The sequence below is a fragment of the Rhinoderma darwinii genome, chromosome 9, assembly GCF_050947455.1.
Source record: "Rhinoderma darwinii isolate aRhiDar2 chromosome 9, aRhiDar2.hap1, whole genome shotgun sequence".
In the NCBI taxonomy this organism is placed as follows: domain Eukaryota; kingdom Metazoa; phylum Chordata; class Amphibia; order Anura; family Rhinodermatidae; genus Rhinoderma; species Rhinoderma darwinii.
Window position 1 is genome coordinate 43,226,503 of NC_134695.1, and position 25,844 is coordinate 43,252,346.

General features: G+C 41.8%; 1 protein-coding gene across 3 annotated transcripts in view; it reads left to right on the forward strand.

Annotated features, from left to right (window-relative positions):
* The window catches only part of SMPD3 (sphingomyelin phosphodiesterase 3), a 113,924-nt gene extending 88,656 nt beyond the window's left edge, over positions 1-25,268 (forward strand). For all 3 annotated transcript variants that reach the window (XM_075837565.1, XM_075837566.1, XM_075837564.1), the window contains 7 exons: positions 4,772-6,350; positions 13,529-13,604; positions 18,928-19,083; positions 21,358-21,447; positions 22,358-22,421; positions 22,661-22,823; positions 24,152-25,268. In XM_075837565.1, the coding sequence (XP_075693680.1) occupies positions 5,019-6,350; positions 13,529-13,604; positions 18,928-19,083; positions 21,358-21,447; positions 22,358-22,421; positions 22,661-22,823; positions 24,152-24,253 (1,983 nt within the window). In that variant the 5' untranslated portion in view covers positions 4,772-5,018 and the 3' untranslated portion in view covers positions 24,254-25,268. The remainder of the gene's footprint in view (positions 1-4,771; positions 6,351-13,528; positions 13,605-18,927; positions 19,084-21,357; positions 21,448-22,357; positions 22,422-22,660; positions 22,824-24,151) is intronic.
* Positions 25,269-25,844: the final 576 nt, after the last annotated feature.

The window sequence follows — 25,844 nt, forward strand, 5'->3', positions numbered from 1 at the left end:
AAAATCTGTTATGAATCCGTGCCTTAGTCTTTCTTACCAGCGGATCCTCCGGTGGGCCCAGGCTCTGACAATTATGGGGCTCAAATGTTCTCCAGTAGTCAGCCCCATTTGAAGTCAATCACTTACCACTAGGGTCTATTTCTTATGGGATGATTCACAAATAACCTATTAGACCTTATTAATGATATGTCTATGTGTAAAATGACAATAACCAAGATGAAGAGGACATTAAAGGTAGACGTTCACATTTGCAAAGACAGAGGTTGGACCATCAGAATTACCCAAGGAATGCCAGTCCAACCATAAACAAAGAGTTCAAAAAATGAATCCTACTTGTTCCTTCACGATTATAAAAGTGATTGTAACTCATTTATAGCGATGCATACTGGCAATTATAGGATGCAAAGAAAGTATACACCGGTATCTTCCTCCATATTGACAAGACAAAGATGAACTAAGGCTTTATCTGCGTAGACTTTTTAGTAGTTTTCTGAAAGTTAGCGAGTGCCCCCAAGGGACCGTACGCTCCGGCAGGTACTAATGAGCAGCAAGAACCGCTTTCCATACGGTGTGTAGCAGGAGCTAATGAGAGAGCGGGATAGACCAAGGCATGGATTTATCAGAGCGCCTGGCTTTAGCAGGATTTTTTTTTTGTTCATACACTCTGTGGTTAGGAAGTGCCAGACTTTATAATGTTTTGATGAATTTGAGGAAGAATATATTGGAAAAATTGCAATAGAAAAGAGCCCAGGGAGTTGATGTCTGTAAGGAGAATACAAGGGAGAGGCAAGAGATCGTTTCGTTACATCTTTTTAGAATGCAATGTCGACTACGTGGTGGCTTGGGGTCCATGGCTTTGAATCCAACCAAGTTTATATGTCCATGGAGTTTGGGTATCCTACAAGAGCTTGCATGGTTTCAGGTATTGTCCCTCTGTCCAACAACATGATGGTTAACTGGTTAGTTAACGTCCTGTAAAACTGCCCCTTATATGTGTGAACATAGAATAGAGAACTGTGTTGTATTAAAAGAGCAATAAACGTAGATATACATTCCCAGCATTTCTTAAAGGTTTATCTAGTTACGTAATACTGATGACGTATCCTCGGCATAGGCCATCAATATCTGATCGTTGGGGATCCAACTCTTGGCACCCACACTGCTCAGCTGTTTGAAGTGGCTGGGCGCTCCAGCAAGTGCTGTTTTTCCTTTATTACTTACATAACGCTGAACTGCACAGCGCCGTCACATTCATAGCGCCTTAGTACAGTACTACAGCCACAGTATTATCTCCCATTGAATGTGAGATCACATATTGACAGGCCTAGATAGCCCCTCTAATCTCTTGCTTTCCTTTGATCCTATTCTGTCTCACATTGCAATTTAATAATTTTTTAGTATGTGTCCCAGGAGATAACCCATTTCCCCCCTTCTTTTGCTTCTAATCCGGTCTCTAACTGTAAAGGGTGTTTTACACTGGGCAACTATCAGGCAGACAAGCTTTCATAGAACGTTCTTTGCCGATAATTGCCATGTGTAAACAGGGCAGCGATCAGCAGATGAACGAGCAAACGCTCATCTGCTGATTGTATAGTTTTAAAAAAAGTAAAATATAATCGTTGTCGGCAGCACATCTCCCTGTGTAAACATGGAGACGTCCTGCCGACATGATAATGACGTATGGGGATGAGCGATCGGAGTAACGACCGCTCGTCCCCATCCATAGCTCCTTTTGACAGGAGCAAACAAGCGCCGATCAACGATGTCTCATTGATCGGAGCTCACTGCATCGGCCGATTATCGGCCAGTGTAATAGAGGCTTAAGACAACTGGCTGCAGCAGGAGCCTCTCACCACTGCTCTGTCTGCAATAGGAGACTTAGAACATAAAGTCATGCCCCTTGGTTCAGCTCCGCCCCTTAACCATCTACTAGCCGAAAATGGAAGATATTAGAATGAACATCTATTTCTACTCGATTGATTGTTTATTTGTTTCTGGAAAATGCAGAAAATCCTGAAGACTAAAAATACACTTTGGCCAAGTTTGTCTCCAGTTTACTTTTATTAATTTCTAGGTTAAGTGCTCCTTTAAGGGGTAGCAAGAGATTGAAGTGTCCGAGTTGCGGCAGTGGTACAGTAAATCCCTCAAAATGTGGCGTTCTCCCAAAATTACGTTGCCTGAAGTAAATTCAGGGATTAGTTAAAATATAAGTAAATTCTCCGCTGTGGCCAATAAAATTCCACGTCGTATTGTTGCGCAGAGTCTCGATAGATTTATTAAGCAAGTGTAATGTAGTATGCTGTGAGTGTATGAGCGGCAGGAAGAATTTGGGCATTATAAGAGCCCCACAAGAACATCCCTCCATATAATGAACCCAAGTAGGTTTGACTTGGTGTGAGTGAGACTATATGGGACACTGTGGCTGGAGGTACATACTAAAAAAGACCGCTATATTATAATGCGATTGGCTACAATGTGCACCGCGAACCATATTCTTAAAATCTCCGTCTGCAGTAAAACCTTGGCAAATCATGCCGTAATATATTAAATTGTTATATATAAACTGACCTTTACAAATATAAACAATATCCTTTGACATGTTTGGCCATAAGGTCGCATTATTGCTTTTTTCCTAAGCAATTTTTTAATTTGTTTTGACTGATCCTGGTGCTTCGCGGTACTTACACTTCTTATATTTCTACAAAATATTACATTCAATATCGAATGGATGGGAAATAAAACTGTCAGAACATGGGAATTTTCTGACTTCTTACAATGTCTGCAGAGAGTATCAGTAAATCTAGGTCCCTGCACAGATCCGGCTTCGCTATAACAGAGTTGTTGCCTTGGGGAGCAGACACCCCCACACAAGCCGACTGAAGGGACACAATTGATCTGTACTTCTTCTTTTCAGTGGAGTTGTCACAGGAAATAATGGTTATTGTTCTGTCCCGGGAAAGATAAATGGCTCCTGGCTAAAACCAGAGTTAATGAAATCCCAGGGAGAGAACACTTCATGTATATGTGAGAGAAGTCATCTCTTCTCCGACACTGCGATACTGGCATAGATTATCAGTGTCAGTACATCCATCCCTTGAGAGACGCATGTTTGGCTCTACATCACTAATGGGTATTCTAGTACTTCTTACTATCATCATGGAGGTGTGATGCACAGGGCTTTTATTTACACCTGGCAGTGCCCCGTGAGAAACACAAATTAGTAATAATTCATACTCCACATACATATGCCACTTTTATTCTACATTCGCAAGGGAGCAGTAATCATACAGTGAAAAAATCGCAGCATTGAAGCCCCACGAAAAGGCATGTAAATGCATTATAACGGTCACTATTGTTAACCAGCAGAATTTTATGGCTATTCAAAAAGTTTCTAACAAAGTTGAATTTCCAGATATTCAAAAAAGTAGACCTGTTAACAGGTCCATGACTATAGTCAATTTGCTTCGTCTTTAGTACATTAACATTTACAAAGGAAAATGATTCGCCTTGGGCATGCCCGACAAAGTAGATGTAGACAGGAACTCCAGTCAAGGTCATTCATACATTTCATTTATGCTCAATCATGGACAGCAGTTTCCCAGTGGCTCTTAGGCCTCATGCACACATCCATTGCCCGTCAAACGGTTGCCAATGACGGATCCGTGAAACACTAACCACACACTGATGGCTTCCGTGTGCAGTCCGTTGTTTCAACGGACCAAATGAGTGGAATGGCCGAGACTGTTCCGTCAAAAACGAACAGGAGTAGGACCTGTCCTTTTTTTGGCGGAACGGCCACAAGGTTCCGTTAAAACAACAGACGTGTGCATGGCCCCATAGAAAAGAATGTGTCAGTGTGCTATCCGTTACAAAAAAACAGATCGCACCCTGAAGAAAATAACTGAAGTGGGCATGAGGCCTTACTTTATACATACAGATGTAGTCAAGTTTATCTTGACTGTGATAACTTGCTGCAGTGTGATCACACAACAAAAGCCATTGAAAGAGTCAAGTTAAAGATGGCTACATCTTCTTGACACTGTGTACTTAATGCGTTAAGTCAATATAAAGATGGCTACATCTGTACTGATTAACCATAATTGAAAGTATATAGACAGGTCCCCTTTAAATAACTGGGATTCTTGTATGCAAAGATCTAAGGGATACCAGCCGGTTTTGTCTGCATCCCTATTATCTGTACAAATTTTTGTCAGTGCAACATCCAGTAGAGCTTTATTTTGTTTATACTCGTGCCGTGGAAAACTTAGATACAGGATGGAATAATCCCAAAATCCTTCTGCCGCGTTACGAGGGTCCGGGAAGTGTTGGTATTTTTTCTGTGTGAGTTGGGTGCAGTCATTAACCAGACATCAGATATGCTCCCCCATAGAAGCTCAGCCCAGGTTCCAGGTCAAGGCAGAACGACAACCTTCGTAGATTACCATGAATGACAAGTTATTCTGAAAATGCCCGCCTGAAATCTTTATTGCATAGCAAACGTTAACACAACAATTCAAACAAAGCTGATCAGTGCACAGGAGGCCTTGGTCACTCTCCGGTTGCCATATTATGTCCTAAAAAAATGTCCATAGAAGTTTAGAAAACTTAAAGTAGTGACACTGTACCCAAAGAAACAAGTCAAAATTGTATTGTTTTTTATGAATAGTGCCCATTCATGCCCACCAATTTTAAAAGTAATATGTGTTGTTGTTTAGTAAATATGGTTTTGCCGAGTAGTATATAATAATCTTTCTATTTTTTTTCACTCCAGAATACTTTGTCCAGATATGAAGACCTCAATCAAGCAATGACACACTTCTGGTCACAAAACCATGCTTGCCCTAGCTATATCTTTGGTTCAGGTGACATTTCAAGGTGATATTTGACAAACGTGCACATAACTCTATTTTGGAGGGGGGCTTGGAGGTGGAGACTGCCTTCTGCCCCCTTCATTTGTATTATTCAACGTGAGTGACCTCATGCAGAAGCTCCCATGAAGAGGACACCACTGAGCTGAGATGGTTTTGCACACTTCCCCCTTCCCCAGTAGCTTCCTTTCATTCCTCCACTCCCTATCTTGGGCACTTATATTCCCTTGTTTCTGGCTCGGAGATCGTCTCCTAGCCTCTTTCCTGCCAACCACCTATGAGAAACGTCAGCGGTCCGATGATCCGTGTTACTTCCAGGCACTTTGTATTATCATCACTACTCCAATTTACTTGGCCTTGCTTGTTTCCTCCCTCCCATTTGCGTTTATTGGATTCCTGGTATGGTCACCTCTCCAAGCTGTTCGTAGACCCTATATCTACTCTCGGCTACAAGACAAGGACAAGGCCAGGGCCAGTGGAGCAAAGTTGCTAACTGAATGGAGATCCACAAGCAGTGCTAAGAGCTTTTGCTTTGGCTCTGCCAATGTTTGCCTGTTACCGGACTCACTTGCCAGGTTTACGAACCTCTTCAATACTCAGGCACGGGCCAAAGAAATTGGGAGGAGAATACGCAACGGCGCCAGTAGGCCTCAGATCAAGATTTACATAGACTCTCCAACTAACACATCCATCAGTGCGGCAAGCTTCAGTAGCCTGGTTTCCCCACAGGGAGCAGATGTCACCCACCGAGCAGTCAATATGGGCATGAAGAGAACTACATCCATGGAATACAAAGGAGAAAATTCTGGGGAGAACAGCAGTGAAGAGGGAAAGGATGGGAAGAATAGTGGGGATATGGGTGAAGGGGAAGACGCATGTATTATTCGAATAAGTGGTGAGGACAGTGGTCACATAAATGACACGGAGGCTGATCCTATGGGTGGACATGTCAATGTGGCCTGCTTGGCTGAAACAGAACCAGACTTCCAAAAAAGCCCAACCTCTAACCATAAGCACAGGGAAGGGGATGGTGGAAGTCTGGACAGCTGTACCACTTCCCGTGAATCCCTAGTCAAGGGGCGAGTGGCAGATGGAGCTACTGACCAAAGCAGCATTAATAACAAACTTCTCTACAGGGCATCCATCATTAAAAAAGCTGCAGCCCGCAAAAAAAAGCATACAGACGATATCCTTGACCATGAAATTTCTGCCTTCTTTCCAGCCAACCTGGACTTCCTCTGCCTCCAGGAAGTATTTGACAAACGGGCTGCAGAGAAGTTGAAAGAACAACTACACTATTATTTCGAGTATATACTGTATGATGTGGGGGTCTACAGCTGTCATGGCTGCTGCGGCTTTAAGTTTCTGAACAGTGGGCTCATGTTTGCTAGCCGCTACCCCATACTGGACGCTACCTATCACTGTTATCCTAACGGAAGAGGAATAGACGCGCTGGCCGCCAAGGGAGCTCTGTTTATTAAGGTGAGTCACTGATGTGTATTATACATGGACTACCTAGTAATATTTCCATGCTGTTACTTTCTCTGCATATCACTTGCAGCGAGCAGACTTCTGGACGCCATTTGATATAGTGTTAGGCGCATAGACAGATAAAAACTCATTCTCCGATTGATGTATGTAACGCGTAATGAAATCTAAATACATTCATTATTTCAATTTATGAAGTTGGAGGTTAAAATGTCCATGTATCAAATGTTTCCATAAATCATTTTATAGGCTGATAAACATCATTGATCATCCTAATTATATTCAGCCACAGCTGTTTTGACGGTAACTGCATTTTTTTGTCCACGATACTCCAATTACTAATGTGATCAGAGTATATAGCAGTCACACATTGTCTGTAAGGGTCTGTTCACACGGCAGCGTCCATTACGGCTGAAATTACGGAGCTGTTTTCAGGAGAAAACAGCTCCTGAATTTCAGGCGTAAATTGCTCGTACTCGCGTTTTTCGCGGCGGCAATTACGGACGTAATTGGAGCTGTTTTTCAATGGTGCCAATGAAAAACGGCTCCATTTACGTCTCAAGAAGTGACCGGCACTTCTTTGACGCGGGCGTCTTTTTTACGCGCTGTCTTTTGACAGCGGTGCGTAAAAAAATGACCGTCGACACAGAACATCGTAACACCCATTCAAATGAATGGGCAGATGTTTGCCGACGCTTTGGAGCTGTATTTTCGGACGTAATTCGAGGCTAAAACGCCCGAATTACGTCCGTAAATAGGGTGTGTGAACCCAGCCTAAGACATCTAGTGATGCAGCGTACTCGCACAGCTATGAAAATGTATTTATTTTTTTGTCGAGAGGACTATTGATTATCCAGGCTCCGATCAGCCACGCTTCACACACTATTAACAATGTTCCAATGTAAATTCCATTTTTGCCTAATTTTTGTCAGGAGCGGTGGGTGTTCTCTGTTTAAAATGTAGTTAAAGGGGAACGGTCAGATTTCCTATAACGTGTGTCTTTTAGTAAGTAATTCCATTGCACTCCTTATAAAATAACCATTCTGGAGCATATTTTGTTAGAATTCTACAATGTACCTCTGTTTTTCCTCCTGGAAATGTTTGAATAAATGAACTGGGTGTTGTCAATTGGGGGGGGGGTGTTTCAGAGACGCACCCAATTGACCATGGGAATGGTAACACCCTACGTTTCCAGGAGTAATGACAGAGTAGGGGTGCAAGGCAAAGTTCTAATAAAAGATACTCCAGCACAGTTGTTTTTATGCAAGTATTTATTCAAACAGACTTGTCAGATTTGACAGGTCCTCTCTAAAGGAGACCTATCAGTGTAAAATAAGAAAAAGACCATGTTAATATCTTGCTGCGGTATAATTACTCAGTTACAGGCCCGAAGCCTGAGGCTGCACTGATGAGAAATTCGGATTTATTTTACTGTTCTGAGTTCTGTCAGGTGAAATGAAGACCTTGCACATTTGCTATTATGAATACAACTTGGGGTAATTGTGTGACATATTTTTTTTTTTAGCTCCTATACAGATCTTTGTCTTGCTAACTTACCAAAAGTAAGTGAGCAAAAAGTAGGGTATAGATGGAAGGGAATATGACTGAGGGATCAGACTACACTGGATTTGTTTGTAGTCTGTAACTATGGAGACACTCAGATATTTAGAGCATCTATAGACACAAAATGGTTATTTACAAAGTTATTTATTTTAGATTCATTGGAGCAATAAAAATTGGTTGCAAAGGCTGACTTATCTGTTTGGACTTTTCCTCTTAGTGAGCAATACAATTCACCTGTCGGAAGCAGATGGGGCCTCTAGCTTGTTCTCATATTGAAAATAAGTGCAAATGAAAAGGGAACATGGGGCAAAACCGTGTCCTGGGGGGATTGTGTAACAGGTACAGCGCACAATCTCCACAAAGTCATAGTTCAGACCGTGACCTGTAAATCTAGAGTAGAACTTCTACATTTGAAAGATAATATTAAGATTGTCCATTTCCAGCATGTAATTTCTGATAGTATAAAATAATATCTTGCATTATAGTGTACATTAAATATTCATATGAAATGTCTAGAGGTCTGTCAGAGTATTGGGGGCTGTACATGTCTATCTGTGTATGTCTTTGTCTTAACCCTTTGGAGACGCAGCCAATTTTCAGTTTAGCCATTTGGGGGCTTGTTTTTTGCGAGGCAATTTGTCGTTTTTAACGGCACCATTTAATGTACCATAAAATGTACTTTTTTGAAACTGAACAAAAATTCTGTTGGTGTGAAATATGAAAAAAAAACAACTGATTTCCGCCATTAGTTTTTGGCTTTCGTTTTTATGCCGTTTATCGTGCGGTAAAAACGTCATGTTAACTTTATTCTGCGGGACAATATAATTACGACTACACTAAATTTATATAGTTTTTTTATGTTTTACCACTTTTACAAAGACTATTTTTATTATTTATTTTTTTTTGAAATTTAGTGGTACAACAAACTTTTTTTTCTCAATTTTTTTGAAAAGCTAGTGACCAAAAAAAACCAGCAATTTCCGGCGTTTTTACAGCATTCACCATTTGGATTATATAATGTTAGATTAGAATAGTTCAGCCTTTTACGGATGCGGCGATACCAATTATGTTTTTTATTAATTAATTTCTTAGGGCAGGGCAAGTTTTAGACAAAGTGTGGCCCTGGGCAAAGTTAAAAGTGGGGCCACAAATGCTGAATTATTGTATCAATATCACAGTAAATTCAGAAGGCGGTGTACAGAGAACTGCAGCACTGATTTCTACCATGTATATATTAAGGAGTCTGGGTAAACTGGATAACAACCCCTGGTGGAGCTGTAATGAACGCTATATTTCTAGTCACCCAGCTGATTCAGGAACACATGTAGCTAAGATGTGAATGGCATTTAAAGAGGCACAACTAGAAGTTCCTAGGCCTGATGGAAAACCCGTAACATGGTCCCCTTCAACATTATATGCAATTTATAGTACTTCACATTTTGCACCTTTTGTATATTTATGCCTATAAAAATGCACAGAATAATTCTTAGAGTATGTCGCAGATGATATTATATGGTAGGGGTAATAAACACAGTGATGTCACAGCACAAAGATAATAAGCACAGCATCATAACGCACAGTGATGTCACAGAACAGAGGTAATAAACACAGCATCATAATACAAGTATAATGCACAGTGATGTCACAAAACAGAGGTAATAAACACAGCATCATAATACAAGGATAATGTACAGTGATGTCACAAAACAGAGGTAATAAACACAGCATCATAATACAAGGATAATGCACAGTGATGTCACACAACAGAGGTAATAAACAGCATCATAATACAAGGATAATGCACAGTGATGTCACACAACAGAGGTAATAAACACAGCATCATAATACAAGGATAATGTACAGTGATGTCACAAAACAGAGGTAATAAACACAGCATCATAATACAAGGATAATGTACAGTGATGTCACAAAACAGAGGTAATAAACACAGCATCATAATACAAGGATAATGCACAGTGATGTCACAGAACAGAGGTAATAAACACAGCATCATAATACAAGGATAATGCACAGTGATGTCACAGAACAGAGGTAATAAACACAGCATCATAATACAAGGATAATGTACAGTGATGTCACAGAACAGAGGTAATAAACACAGCATCATAATACAAGGATAATGCACAGTGATGTCACAGAACAGAGGTAATAAACACAGCATCATAATACAAGGATAATGCACAGTGATGTCACAGAACAGAGGTAATAAACACAGCATCATAATACAAGGATAATGCACAGTGATGTCACAGAACAGAGGTAATAAACACAGCATCATAATACAAGGATAATGCACAGTGATGTCACAGAACAGAGGTAATAAACATGGAGATAAAGCTAAAAGATAAATGCACACAGTGATGTCATAGTTTAGGGGTACTAAACACAATGATGTCACAGTGCAGTGAAAAAAACACTGATATTCCCTTATGTTATAGGTCCTGCGACCAGGTGTGGCTGTTACCTCACCCTCCATAGTTAGTTGTAATTTTTTACAACCTGTCAACTGTGGGTTCTATTTCGGGCACATTCAAAAAAAATTCAAAATAAGAAAAAGCAAATCCTATACTGTTGTTGCAAATCACATATTAGGAGCTGCAGCGGTTTCTTTGAAGTACAGCACACGGTGTGGTTTTACTCCATGAAATGACCTTATTTGTGGTTCTCGACTGCCCAGGATATATAATATGGTGTGTGCCAATATCCAAACTAAGAAGTATCAGGTCCTGAAGGGCTGTCAACTGGAAGCACAGGGATCTTTTAGTGCTCATGACGTTGCTGCATGCACAGAACCTTACAAGATCATTAATGGATCCCTTACAGCCTGTATATCCGGGGACCTTTAGGTCCATATTATGGACCCGTAGGCACCTATATGCTGCTGTATGGTGCCTCTTGGGAGAATACTTCTGTGATGCAGCATGTCACAATATCTTTCTCGGTCCGTGAGAAAAAACCCTCTGTATGCCTTTAGGTAAAGTCAGAAGTATACAGAGGTACAGTATGGGCCATAACAGTCTATACCGATCCATGAAACTCAGATCAGTAATATGGATGTGTACGTTGGTAGCAGAAAATAAGACAAAAAATGGCATCAAAGTGGGAATATCAGATTTTTAGCAAAGTTGGAATAATTCATACAGTATTTCAGCCAACAGCAAAAATTCTAAGCAAACATTTCTAGAAATAGCAAATTGGTTTTAATTTACTCTTATTTGCTGCTGGAGGAGGCTGTTTGATATCGGAGTTGTAGGCTGTTATAAAGGTTAGAAGAGATGGGTCCCGGCATGGTGGCACATGGTAAGGTGTGGTTACATATGTACTATATGTATTTGATTTTTCTATACGTCCAAAATGTATTTGATTTTTTTTAAATAAAAGGTACAACAGAGTATAAAAGCTATCAGATAGGGAAATTGGTCTGTGAGCCGGAGACTGAAGTGCATTTAATTTAGAGAATTAAAAAAAGTGCTATACAAATAGGATAAAAGTAACGTCTAGTCTAAACATAAGACCCTTGCTAGACAGCGGATTTAGCTTTGCACCGTCCCTAGACTCACATTAATGGGCTTTGCTTGCCATCGTAGTTCAGCTGCAATACCAGACACAGCCCATGGAGAGAAGGGGTGGTGTTTCTGAAAAAAACAAACCTTTTTTTGATTTTTTTAAAATCTTATACAACCCCTTTACACGGACTTATACAACCCCTTTTGTGGACTTGACAAAGGGATTCTCACCCCCTTGTGCCCTGCGCTAGGCATAACACAGTGCATCGGTCTTTCTTGGAGTGGTCCTTTAAATGATTCTGAGCCAGGTGTTCGTTATATGGTTTGCAGCCTGGTGACAACGGCCACAGATATGGTTTGGATTGTCGAGGTTTTGGAAATGCTTTGACATGCCTGATGCTACTGAGGTATCTAGACCTGCCAACTGCTGGGGCAACATGCGGGAAACCACTCCTGAGCTACCGCTACAGAACTCTACTTTATAGTACTCCATTCTTCAGGTTATAATCTAATACTTTCATTTATTTATTTTGCCTCCTAGATTCTCTTACAGTATCTAGGAAGACTTGACAATATGTGTTATGCAATATTCTAATGTCAAAGCCTTTTTGAAAAAATTCAGTATGAAAAATGATACAATATGAGCCAGTTTCCAATGCAGAACCCCTGGAGTTCCGTGGAACCTGTCAGAGGTTACTCATCAGCATGAGCTGTAATTTACAGTAGGGATTTTTTGTTGTTGCTGCTACTTCAATGCTTGTTTCAGCTATGCCAGACGCACCTCCCCTATAGACTTCTCAGCCTTGATGGAATTTCACAGCAGATTTCCACTGACAATATTCCCCTTTGATTGAGACTGCACAGTGCAGCATAGAAGAGAGCTTGTGTGGGACCAGTCATGTCAGGAATCTCGAAGGTAACGTTTTGGCATATAACCAAATGCTGTCGAAGGTAAAATACAATAAGCAACAGTCCTATCAATTAATACACACAGTTTTAGAGTAATTACAATTTATTAGGCTCAGATATACTTGTAACAACCTCTGCAATAAGTTGCTAAACTTTTAACGGAGTTTCGAGAACTGCATACAGAAGTTGCAAAACAAGTATTGGAATAGTTTTTTCCAGACAAATATTTCCCTGATTTAAACAGTATCACATTTATATATCTCAAAATAGAGTAAAAAAGGTTTCATCTAGCTATCAACAGTAAAAGGTGGAGACAAAAATATTGGTTCAGTTCTGAATGCTAAAATTTGCTGTGTCTTTTTAGGGTATGTTCACACGGCCTATTTACAGACGTAAGTCGGGCGTTTTTGCCCCGAATTACGTCTGAAAATAGCGCCTCAATAGCGTTGACAAACATCTGCCCATTGAAAGCAATGGGCACACGTTTGTCTGTTCACACGAGGCGTAATTTACGCCCCGTTGTCAAAAGACGGTGCGTAAATAGACGCCCGCGTCAAAGAAGTGACCTGTCACTTCTTTGGCCGTAATTGGAGCCGTTATTCATTGACTCCAATGAATAGCAGCGCCAATTACGTCCGTAATTGACGCGGCGTTCAAGAGCCTGCACATGCCGTTACGGCTGAAATTACGGGGATGTTTTCAGGCTGAAACATCCCCGTAATTTCAGCCGTTACGGACGCCCTCGTGTGAACATACCCTAAAGCCTATCATTGAACACCATTTTGCTAAAAATGTTGAGCTTAAAATGTATTTATTATATTTATAATTAAGCACAGAATTTTTAGCAAAATGCTGTCCAATGATATATATACACAGTACTGTGCGGACAATTGTGGAAAAATGCTGCAAAGAAAGAGTGCTTTCAAAAAAATAGAAGTGTTTTTTTTATCAATTAACAAAATGCAAAGTGAATGAACTGAAGAGAAATCTAAATCAAATCGATGTTTGGTGAGAAAAAAACCAGCACTGGAATCAGAGAGTCCTCTCTATTCAGGTCCGTAAACCAGTTTTACTTATGAGCCAGTGACAGGTCCTTATGACCAGGAATGGTCTAAAAGTGTAATAATATGGAGTGCGTGTAGAATAAGTAGTACCCTATGTTCTTTCCTTTAGGTGCAGGTGGGGACCACTCCTCAGGACCAAAGAATTGTGGGATATGTCTCCTGCACTCACCTGCATGCTCTGTCAGGTAAGTCAATAGATTTATGTTTTAATAGAATTGTGTTATATTGACGGTCTGTCTAAACAACACCCTGCACATCTGTATGTAACCAGGACTGGACCAATGACTGCAGAGTTTAGGAGCCTGGAATAAAGGTATAGGATAAGGGTTTATAGTACAGGTATTATGCTACGTTTCGAACATTTTCCTATAGAAATCTAAACCATATAATTTTTGCTTTGTCTTATATTATTAATTGATTGCTATTAAAGGGGTTACCTCGTGAACACAAAACTGTACATATGTCCTACTAGGGCATATGTATATCATTTAGTGTGGTCTCTCCCTTGGCAACATCTTTGAGCCAGAGCAGAAAGCTGCTAAATAAGAGCGGCTGTGTTACAATGGGTGCCATGTAATACTACATTTCACCTGTAGTGGTCACCATAGTAGAAATGTGTAGCCGGACAAGCTTGCCCTGACAATCGCAGCCGATTACTAGGAGGTCAAGAAGCTGGACATGCGGTTTATAGAGAAGGGTTAATTTGATGAGACAATCCCTGTAATTTTTATGGCTGTACTGATAATGACTGGCAACCGAGAACTATTTTAGGCAGGTTTAATTTTTTATGGCATAGAGCAGATTTGCATTGGTTCAAAACACTCTGAAAATCTATGTTGGTGATCTGACAGATCTTTAAAATTATCTTCAGATCCGTGGACAAAAAGCATCTTCCCTAAAATAAAACCAAACATACCAGTAAATATAAGTATTTGAGGTTTTCCCCCATATTCTTAAAAATTCTATTTAGTCTATTTCTTGAAAGCCTGGTGACCACCATTAGTTCCTCCAGAGCGGTTGTCTCCTTGATACCCTGAATGGCAAATCATTCTAATCCTCCACTTTTACATATCCCTGAATGAGGCAACAGGACAACAGAGTGGCGGATAAATTGGTTGTCACCCAGACTTCCCAGAAACATATAACTAAGAAACGGCAAAATAGAATTTTTAACAAATTGATCGAATTTATGAGAGTTTTCGTACTTGTGCCTTCCCATTGGCCAGCAGGGTATAATGAAGAAGATGGGGGTAGTTTGGCCGCTGGCACTAAGCATTGCATGGGCAGGATAGTAAAAACATTTGGAAGAACAGTAATTATAATATATCACTACTAACCATAAAGATGCAGCGCAGTCTGGTTTAAGTCTTACCTCTATTTTCTGGAATTGAATTTCTGAATGTTACCAGATGCTTTTCTTATGGGGTCAACTCTGAGATCAGGTTTCACGGTCCAGTAATTGATGAAGGCAGTTTTCCCTAAGGCCGTCACCCACACCTCTGTGTCTAGTAGCTGTGAGAGGGAGTAGTCCTTGCAGAGCCAGGGTGCAGTGTTTGGATTGTGTTGGGATACTACAGACATGTATTTACTTTACTGGTCCGGCTCCGTGACATTTTTTTAGTTCCCAACTTAAAATATGACGAGTGATGTTCATGTAGCAGAAGCGCTGATGTTAACCAAAGCTTGTGGCGGAGTTTGAGCGGTGTGGTCTAGACGAGGCACATGTTATCAGAAAGTAGCAGGGACTCTCATGTTCTCCAAGAACATCACCAGTGATCTAGTAGAGTGGTTGTTGTATGTCCCATTGGACCTCCATAGATCTGCAATATGTCATGATTATAGCACATTCATTTATAGTCCATACCTGCACGCAGCAAGTTCCTTTATTTGTGGGACCTTCAACCTTAAAGGGAACCTGTCACCAGCATGTCACCTATTAAACCAGCAATACCTGGTGGTAGCGGATGAAAAAATCATTTTTATGTAACCTGTAATTATCTTCTAAGTAGGCTCTGTACCTTAAGGCCGGGTTCCCACGTAGCGTAAACTCTGCAGAATTTCAATAACGGAATTCTGTGCGGAAATTCTGCAGGATTTACAGTAGCAGCAAAGTGGATAAAATTTAGAAAATCTCATGCCCACGCTGCAGAAAAAAAACCGCAGCGTAAACGTTAATAAATTGACCTGCGGTAAAGAATTTAATTTGCAGGGTGTCAATTTATGCTGCGTTTTCGTTGATTTTCTGTTGCAGGTTTTCCCCATTGAATTCAATGGGGATGCAAAACCCGCAACAGAAAGCCAAAGCACTGCGACTTTTGCGGCAGAGTCGCAGCGAATTTGCCGCAAGAATTGTAACTCAGGAAAAAAAAAATATATCATACTTACCCAGAAGTCTCTGCTATCTGCAGTTCAGCCTCCTGGGATGACATTGCATCCCATGTGACCGCTGCAGCCAATCACAGGCTGCAGCGTCACATGGCCTGCAACGTCATCCCAGAAGGCCAGACTATGCGCAGAGAAGAGAGAGGCGGTAAGTATAATAGTTTTTCTTCTCCCCAGCACTTTTTTCTGCAGCGGAAATTCCATTAAAAAAAACGCAACACAATGTGGTGTGGTTTTTCAGACGGAAGGTGCTGCGGGTTCCAGGTCAGATATGCTGCGCCGTTTTTACGCAGCGTTTCCGACCTGTGGGAACCCGGCCTTAGTGTTCGATTTTTTTAGTGTTCCTGCACCATATGCTAATAAGCATAAGAGTCATATCTTCATTCAAAAGGGGTTATATCTTGATTCCTCAAGCCTTTCCGAGTTAACTCTGCCTTCTTACTCTTGAATGACAACTCCCCACCTTCCCCACCACACACGAGATCCCGCGCTTGCTCGTTGATGCACAACAGGACACCATAGCGGTGCATGCGCAGTAACTAGATTTATGGCCCAGACGAAGCAGGGAAGGGTGTCTGACTATACATGATGGCTCATGCTCGCTATGTCAGACGAGATTTCGGCATTAAGGGCGGGCCAGTTTTGGCGGTGGGCAGGCATAAGAAGAGGAACGAACCAGGCTGCCAGATTATTACCATAAAAAGGCACAAAATGTTTGCAGACAGTTATTCACGGTTTAGCAGAGGGGAAAACAGCTATGCACTTTTGACAGCAGCGGCCAGCGAGGGGAGAGTAGAGTTCAGTAGGTGAAATGCTGGCGACAGGTTCCCTTTAAGAGGCATTTCCAATTTAAAATAAAATTTAACGAATCGTTCTCTTTATCAAATTTTCAGATAAAAGTTTAGCCATTTCTTTATCTGTTTCTTCTCTGTGTTCTCCAAACGCTACAACAGGATATTGCAGCCATAACAGCCCCTTATTTTTTCTAGAATCTTGACTAAGAAATCTGCCAAGTCTGGAAAAGATAGTTGGAGATGTAATGGCTGCAATTTCCTCAAGGGAAAATAATAACTCAACGTTTACTCAACAGCGCCAGTTTAAGAAAAAAAAAACACAGGCGTAGATGACATGAGAGATAATAATAAACTCCGCAGGTGGAGCGGCATATAACTATAGCACAGCGGGATACACGGTTGCTGTTACACCGTTTATCCAGTGTGCAGCGCTTCACTGTGTCCTGTTTTCATACATTTCCCCTCTATTGTCATATGAAGAAATAAGGTTATTTACACACCGGCTTTTACACCTGACATGTTTCTTTTTTATGGTGATACAGCTATAATATGAAATCTAAACTATCTTACCAAAACACCACGTGGCTATGTTCACCGTGATTATTTTGTACATACAACCTCATTAACTAGACAAACCGATAACTGAGCAGTACCAGGGAGCCGGACAGCTGATGTGGCCAAATGTCCCCATGCAGAATGAGAGGGCCCAGTAGTGAATCCCTGCCTGAATTGTACTCCACGGATTGGCTGAGCAACTCGCAATAAGTGACATCATCGCTCCAGGCCAAGTGATGTCACTAATTCTACTAACACATTTTTTCCTGATAGGGAATAACTGATGTCTCGTTAGGAACCCAATTTACCCATGTTAGAGCACATGTGGACAACCTGCTACCCATAATGCTTTTCTGTGCAGTCCTTATCAAAAAGGGCAATCAATGTTCTTTAAAGTTTATCAGACTGAAGTATGTTTTCACTGATTCAGGCCCCATGCACACGACCCTGCCGGTTCGTGATTACAGGTACGGCCGGCCACGGACAAGGGGTTTGATATTTCTATTAGCATTTAGGTGAGGGGCACTTGTGACTTATGTAGCCTTCAGCCACTGTTTTCACTTGTCCCACTGATAGTACCATCTGCATTGAAAAAGTTTTACAGCGTCCCTTGGTGGCATACTGCATCTCAGCTATATGACAAATTGCTGTGGAAACAATAGGATGCCATGTTAGGCCTCATGCACACGACCGTAAGTGTTTTTACCGTCCGCAAATACAGATCCGACTGCTACGGATACTCATTCGTAGCCGTCCACAATTGCGGAACCGCCCATGGACTTCTTGCCGACAAGAATAGGACATGTTCTATAATTTGCGGATCATTTCTACGGCCCAGACACACATCCGTAAATTTACGGAAAGGTGTCTGTGGCTTATAGAAATGAATGGGTCCGCAATTTCATCCGTACTGATGACACCTACGGTCGTGTGTATGGGGCCTTACTCTGTGACTAGCCTTGTTTAAAACTCCAGAATAGACTTAGGCCTCATGCACACGACCGTGGTGTTTTTCTGGTCCGCAAATTCCAGGACCGTGTTCCGTGGAATGTCCTCCGCAGTTCATCCGTATGTAATCTGCAGTTCATCCGTATGTAATCCGCAAAATGCGGATGAAAAAAAAAAAGCCTAGGTAAAACAGGATGACGACAGAACTCATTCCCGGTCGTCGCCTAGCAACATTTCCGCAAATCCGCAAACTGCGGATGACACACGGAGGTGCATCTGCAATTTCCACGGGCCCATTGACTTCTATTGGCATGTCCGCAGCGCATTTGCGGACCGTAATAAGACATGTCCGGAGTTTCTGCGGCACGGATGTGCGGACATGCGGAGAGCCGTGAAAACACGGATAGTGGGTATGGCCACATAGAAATGAATGGGTCCGCAATTAACTTGTGGATTTGCGGTGGAATTGCGGACGCAAAAACACGGTCGTGTGCATGAGGCCTAAAACGATCAAATAAAACTTGTTTACTTGAGGAATAAATGTTCTCTAAGTTTGTGGCCAAATAATGTATGACCCTGAAGGGCGTCCCTGTATTAGAGGCTCCATTTACTATTGGGAAGAGATGAGTGAAATGCCAACTGGCAAATCTCCAATTTCAGAATCGTATTCCCCTCATATAAGACAAGGAGGCTAAAATAAGGGGCGCCATGGATTTGCCAGCAATTCACTGACCAGATGGCTTTTCAGTTTCTCTCATTGCTACTATTGACTATTCTATCTTCCTGACAAGGCATGTGAAACATTCTTAAGAATTGTTCTCTATCTTAGGGGACGCAATGATCCGATGTGAGCAGCTCGACTTGCTCCTGGAGTGGATGTCAGAATTCCGCAAATCTACCTCCTCCTCCAGCGCCGCCAATCCGGAGGAGCTGGTGGCCTTTGATGTAATCTGTGGCGACCTCAACTTTGACAACTGTTCATCAGGTAGGAGTCCAGAAGAGAAGTAGTTCTCACATATCAAAATCTGACAACTGGCACAAGCCGCTCCTGGAACCTGTCACAGGTGGCATGCGCCATATTTGTCACATTTGATTTGAGGCATTTCGTGAAACGGCGACTAAAACAGAATGCAGCTGATAAAATGTATCGTTTTCATCTGTATTTTTTATGTCATCACCTTCTCTTTAATAATGTCTAAAAAAATGTCAATGGGATGTGATTTATCATCTAAGGAAACGGATATCTAGAAAAGGCCATAAGACGTCTTGCAGTATAATGGATGTGACGGGTGAAGCGTGTTACTCGTAGTTGGTGCAACATATTTCTAAAAGGTCCAAATAGCACATTCATGGAAACCTTCACTGTATGACCTGTAATGATCTGTATCCGGGGTGGCACACAATAATGGCGAGCTCAGTCTCAGGAGCCGTAACATTAGCGCACATTTACAATGAACTGTTTCTTACATATCACGCTTCTTATATAGTGTCCCCCAACACAGCCTCTATAGATAATAACTAGTTGTGGCTTAGAACATTGACCGCCACAATTCGTATCCCCATAAACATGGCAATCCCAGCCAGTGCCACCCAATCACAATGTCCCAATAATAATAATCTTTATTTATATAGCGCCAACATATTACGCAGCACTTTACAATTTACAGGGAACATGAACAGACAATATCAGACATTACATAGCGATTCAAACCAGAGGAGTGAGGACCCTGCTCGCAAGAGCTTACAATCTATGAGGAAATCAGGGAGACACAAAGTGTAACAGTGTTTGTTCTGTACAATGGTCCGGCCATTTTTATACACATGCGGTGGTAACATAAAGCTGCATGAGCCGGTCACCAGCCAGTATCCGTGTATGACGGACATGAAGAGAAGGAGTGTGAGGGAATCTTCTTATGATGACTAATGTAAAAAGGGGCCAGGGAAAGGAGACATATTAGGGAATGTTATAGGCCTGTCTAAATAGATGTGTTTTCAGGGCACGTTTAAAACTGGGGATATTGGGAATTAATCTAATTGTCTGGGGTAGCGCATTCCAGAGGACTGGTGCAGCACGAGAGAAATCCTGGAGACGGGAGTGGGAGGTTCAGATTATGGAGGATTTTTATGGAGTTTGAATTTCCCCATAACTGTGCATTCAAATCACAGTGCCACCATAACAGAGCCAGCCTACCACATTCTCCCATAAAAGTACCTGACAGGCACACTGCCCATAATACTATACATGGGGGTATGATACAAAGTACTGACCTTCAGTATTGGCACACAAGCCAGCAAGAGTTGAGCCATTGACTCTACACGGATGTTGTCAAAAGCACCAAACTGGGTAATGTGGGGCGGGTAGGGAATAGGTAAGGAGGGTGGGCATGCACCATAATAATCTCAAGTTTGCTGCGCTGACACTTCATACACAGGAGATGTACATTGCACAATACACAACCTTAAGATCGTCCGTGTTTGGTCCCCTTAGTGTTTGCCTCCTATTTGTCTCATGAACAGTCAGTAGGGGGCAGATAACAGAGTGTCAGCTCTTGAACATGTGCAGCCTATAGTATAAGGCCTTATTCACATGAGCGTGTCCAATTTACTTTTGCAAAAAACAGAAGTTTTTCAGCCGTATAAATGTCCGTGTGCGTTCTGTGTGTCCGTTTTTCACCCCTGCAAGCACCTCCCGATTTCACTTCTACATCGCTCAGCAACAGATCTGTGAATATACGGACAGCACACAGATGTCATCCGTGTCCTATCTAGTTGTTCATGAACCCATAGACTTCAATGGGCGGGTCCGGTCCACAAAAACGGACCAGAATAGGGCATGCTGTGAGTGTCTCGCAACGGTTACACGCTCTGTTGAAAAACAAACGGATGTGTGAATAGCCCCATGGACACGTATGGATCAGTGTGCCATCCATTGTTAAATTAGACAAGAAATACGTTTGTGTGAATAAGGCCTTAGAGACATTTATAATGAGTTGTGACATTTCATCGGATATGTGGCTGACGTTTACTGACTCATCCCGCGTCATTAATACAGGAGCTCCAGGATGTCGAATCTGACACGTGTCTTATCAGGAGTCCGGCGTTACCACAGGAAACATTACAATTAATTGCAGTATCCAAAAAGCAATGGATCAAGAGCAGCTTCATACAAAAGGATAGGGATAAAAATAAAAAAAAATCAATGTGGAGAGGAATCGACATAGCGCTGAGTCTAACCTACATATTATGTGTTGTCATGCAGAAGATAAGCTGGAGCAGCAGCATACCCTGTTTACACATTATAAGGATCCGTGCAGACTGAGTCCTGGAGAAGAAAAGCCCTGGGCAATAGGTGAGATCCGTGTGCCGCTCCAAAAAATAACTCTTTCCCACCAGTGCCACCTGCAGGCAGCACTTAGTACTGCAAGTTTCAATAAAGGGCAATTTCTATGATGGGGTAGGTGGGTTATCAGAATGGCATACTCTTTAGGGCAGATTTAGGAATAGTATTCTTGCAGGAATGACACCGAACATCCTATGAGTCTGACTATTTGATTCTGTGAGGTTTGTTAGAGATGTTAAAAGAGCCTTTCCCCTTGAAATAAAATCTATATAATATGACAAGCCAATCCCTCGAGTCGTCCTCCGTCAGGTCTGAAACTATTTTGTTTACACTAGGGCCTCATACAATTCTATTGATGCCAAGTGACAGCTCTGCGCCACTTGGAAGTTGTACGGATTTATAATACAGCTGCTGTAGGCTGTGACAAAAATGTAGCTCTAGCCTCACCCACAATTTATTAAATGGGACACGCCCTATTGACGAGGGGAATGTTAACACCCAGTTGCCGATTTACTCATGCATTTCCAGGAGGAATAACAGAGGAATGGCACACAAAAAATAAGAAAACCTGCTCTAGTTTTTGGGTTTTTTCATGGTTTACACAAGTATTTACTAAAGCAGACATGTCGGAGGAGATGACAGGTCTCTTTTTGATTGGTCCAGCATGCTCTGGATCCGACAAGCTGATGCTCTGGTTCTTCTGATCCAGCTACGCTACTGATACACACAACCAGGGTTCCCTAGTCTACATCCTATGGGGGGTATACAGGGTGGAAGGTGCGATAGTAAAGGACCACTTAAATCTTGAAATATTCAACTCCTGTTCGGTATACTGCGGGCACAGAGGTCACACACGGAAAAGTACAATGGCCTCAGATTGCCTTCAGCTTGTATAATGTGCACATTTGTGTTTTTACAGGAACACTGCTGGACCCGGAGGGTCTCTATGACGAGGAGGTGTGCACCCCCGACAATCTACAGAAGTGAGCGACTAATCGAATACATAATATAGGTTATGTAGGTGACTTGGCACTGCAATAGTTACTGCCACAGAGCAAGTACAGCAGATACCGGCATAAATATACAATAAAGGTTTGCGTGGTACTAGTTGATGCCATATAAGACCATGATAACACTATAGGATTTCTACGCCAAAAAAACCCGCTGGGCACAGACTTCGTACCACTACAAGTAACATCGACCGTCTTCTTATATTTTTTAGAGTCTTAGAAAATGAGGAAGGCAGGAAGGAATATGTGGTATATCCCACCAGCAAGAACCACTGTCCCAACCAGAAGGGGAGGAAGGTTCCGTTAAAGGGGAGCGGGCGCAGGATTGATTATATGTTGTTTTCCGAGGAGGGACTCAATATGGAATGGAAAGCGGTAAGTGCTACATTGTGTTGTGATGTTCTTCTAGGAGTCTGTATATAAGAAGAAGTCACATTATAAATATTCAGTAAAGACATGGATATCATGTGTATATTAATCTGGGTCAGAGGCTTGAGAATGGGTGATAACAGGGAGCAACAGCCCTGCAGCAATTTAAATCTAAGTGGATAAATTTTACATATGTATATACAGTGGAATCCAGAATCGCTTATAGTCCAGCACTTGTTTCCTAGGACTTCTATGGTCATCTTGAATTTCACAAGGGCAGAACCAGAAAACTGTGCGAAGAACTAATGAGACTCCCGATTATTAATCGCTGCCTATTTTTTTTGTATTACCGTTTTATTTTGGGCGCTCTGCCCTTACCAAGATAATAACGACCATCCAATAATCTAGAATATTTTGCATCCATCAGGCACCTTTAAAGAGGCTCTGTCACCAGATTTTGCAACCCCTATCTGCTATTGCAGCAGATCGGCGCTGCAATGTAGATTACAGTAACGTTTTTATTTTAAAAAAACGAGCATTTTTGGCCAAGTTATGACCATTTTTGTAGTTATGCAAATGAGGCTTGCAAAAGTCCAAGTGGGTGTGTTTAAAAGTAAAAGTCCAAGTGGGCGTGTATTATGTGCGTACATCGGGGCGTTTTTAATACTTTCACTAGCTGGGCGCTCTGAAGAGAAGTAACATCCTCTTCTCTTCAGAACGCCCAGCTTCTGACAGTGCAGATCTGTGACGTCACTCACAGGTCCTGCATCGTGACGGCCACATCGGCAGCAGAGGCTACAGTTGATTCTGCAGCAGCATCAGCGTTTGCAGGTAAGATCGACTTACCTGCAAACGCTGATGCTGCTGCAGAATCAACTGTAGCCTCTGGTGCCGATGTGGCCGTCACGATGCAGGACCTGTGAGTGACGTCACAGGTCTGCACTGTCAGAAGCTGGGCGTTCTGAAGAGAAGAGGATGTTACTTCTCATCAGAGCGCCCAGCTAGTGAAAGTATTAAAAACGCCCCGATGTACGCACATAATACACACCCACTTGGACTTTTACTTTTAAACACACCCACTTGGACTTTTGCAAGCCTCATTTGCATAACTACAAAAATGGTCATAACTTGGCCAAAAATGCTCGTTTTTTTTAAATAAAAACGTTACTGTAATCTACATTGCAGCGCCTATCTGCTGCAATAGCAGATAGGGGTTGCAAAATCTGGTGACAGAGCCTCTTTAAAGCCAGGTTATAGGAATTTGGCCTAATTTTCTTGATGTTGTCGATCACAATGCTACACAGAGGTCTAGTAACACCCGTCTCTCATTTTAGGATATTGAAGAATACAGTTTTATCACACAGCTAGCTGGACTTACAGACCATGTGCCGGTGGCGATGCGACTGACCGTTTCTACCGTGGAAGAGGAGTCTTAAGCAGGACTGTGGACTCTGCCAGTATTAATGGGGAAAGTACATACAGTATGGCCTAGGGGGTTCCTCCAAGCCCCAGAATCTGGAGCAGGGAGATTTCTCCAGCGTCCTTTTGGAGCCACTGGAGTCCTCCATCATTTGGACTGCATGAAAGAGGGGGACAGGAAGAGAGTTCAGAGGCTTCCTCGCTGGTGCCACTGGGTACCTGAACAGCTCCCGCAGCCGGCCAACCACCCTCTCTGTGGTTATCAGAATGAGAGGAACTAGAACAGATCCAGTGCCATTCTTACCAAGATGTTTTTGTTTTTTTATACCACTATATAGCACAATTTAGTTTGTAACCGTGAGATGCTGTTCAATGTTTCTTTTTCTTTATTTTTTTCTCTTTTGGCTTAATCTTTGTATATCTAAAGAAAAATAAGGACCATTTACCTTTTTACTTTTTAGGCTCTTGTTGTAGTTCCGAACAGCTCCACTAGCATGCGCTATAACTGCATGAGTCTCTGCATAAGAAAATTCAAAAAAAACAAAACAATATATATAAAAAAGGACAATTTCACCTGGATGATTTTAAAGGGATTCACCCAAATTATAAAAAGCTGTTGTTTCCTTGATTGGCTAATACTTTTTTAATGGCTTTGCAGGAATTTCTTGAATTTTTTTTTCAATGGTTATAGAAATGACAAATAAAATATCACCCTGCTTTTATCAATGCGGATTCTATTGACCATTTAAAAAAAAAAAAAAAAAAAAAGTTGCTGTTGGTCTATAGCAGTGATATTTAACCTGTGGCTCTCAAAATACTACACCCCCTATCCTTTGGCGGTCAGCACATTCTGAGGGTTGTAGTTTTGAAACCAGCTGGATAGCCAGAGGTTAGAGGCAACTGGTCTACTTAAAGAGTGTTTTCACACGAGCAGGTTTTGGTTACGAATTTGGTTACAAATGTAATTACGCGAAATTGTGACAAAAAAAACTGCAATTTTATCAAAACTGTGCAGATTTTGCGATAATCAAAAGAAAAAATAAACCACAAAACTTGAATGTGTGAATTTACCCAAAGGTTTATCTGTGATCACCTATGCACAAGACAGCCGGGACTCCCACTAATTGCTAGAACATGGAACACCAGCCCTCTGTCCCTCCGCACCAGCACATCCACAGCTGGAAGAGGTTCGAAAACAGTGGAGGACTCACTGGTACCCCCACCGATCTATCAATTTATCACGACTGAAAAATCTTTTAGTACAGAAAAACAAAACGAAAGTTACTAAAAGAGTAGAGAACAAAGAACAACTAAAATATATTTATATCTAAGGCCTCATGCACACGACCGTAGGTCGTGGGCCGTACACATGGCCGTGTGCATGGGCCCATAGGAATGAATGGGGCCGCAAGTCACCCACAGATTTGTGGGTGAATTGCGGCCGCAAACACATTCATGTGCATGAGGCCTTATACATAAAATATTGCTACACTTAGTGACTATAGCCGTGACCTCGTACGAGGTTCTCAAGACAAATCTGTACACAGAAATCAAAGTAAGGAGCTGCGTGCAAGGATGAGGCCGCAAAACACACCGAACTCCATCTGT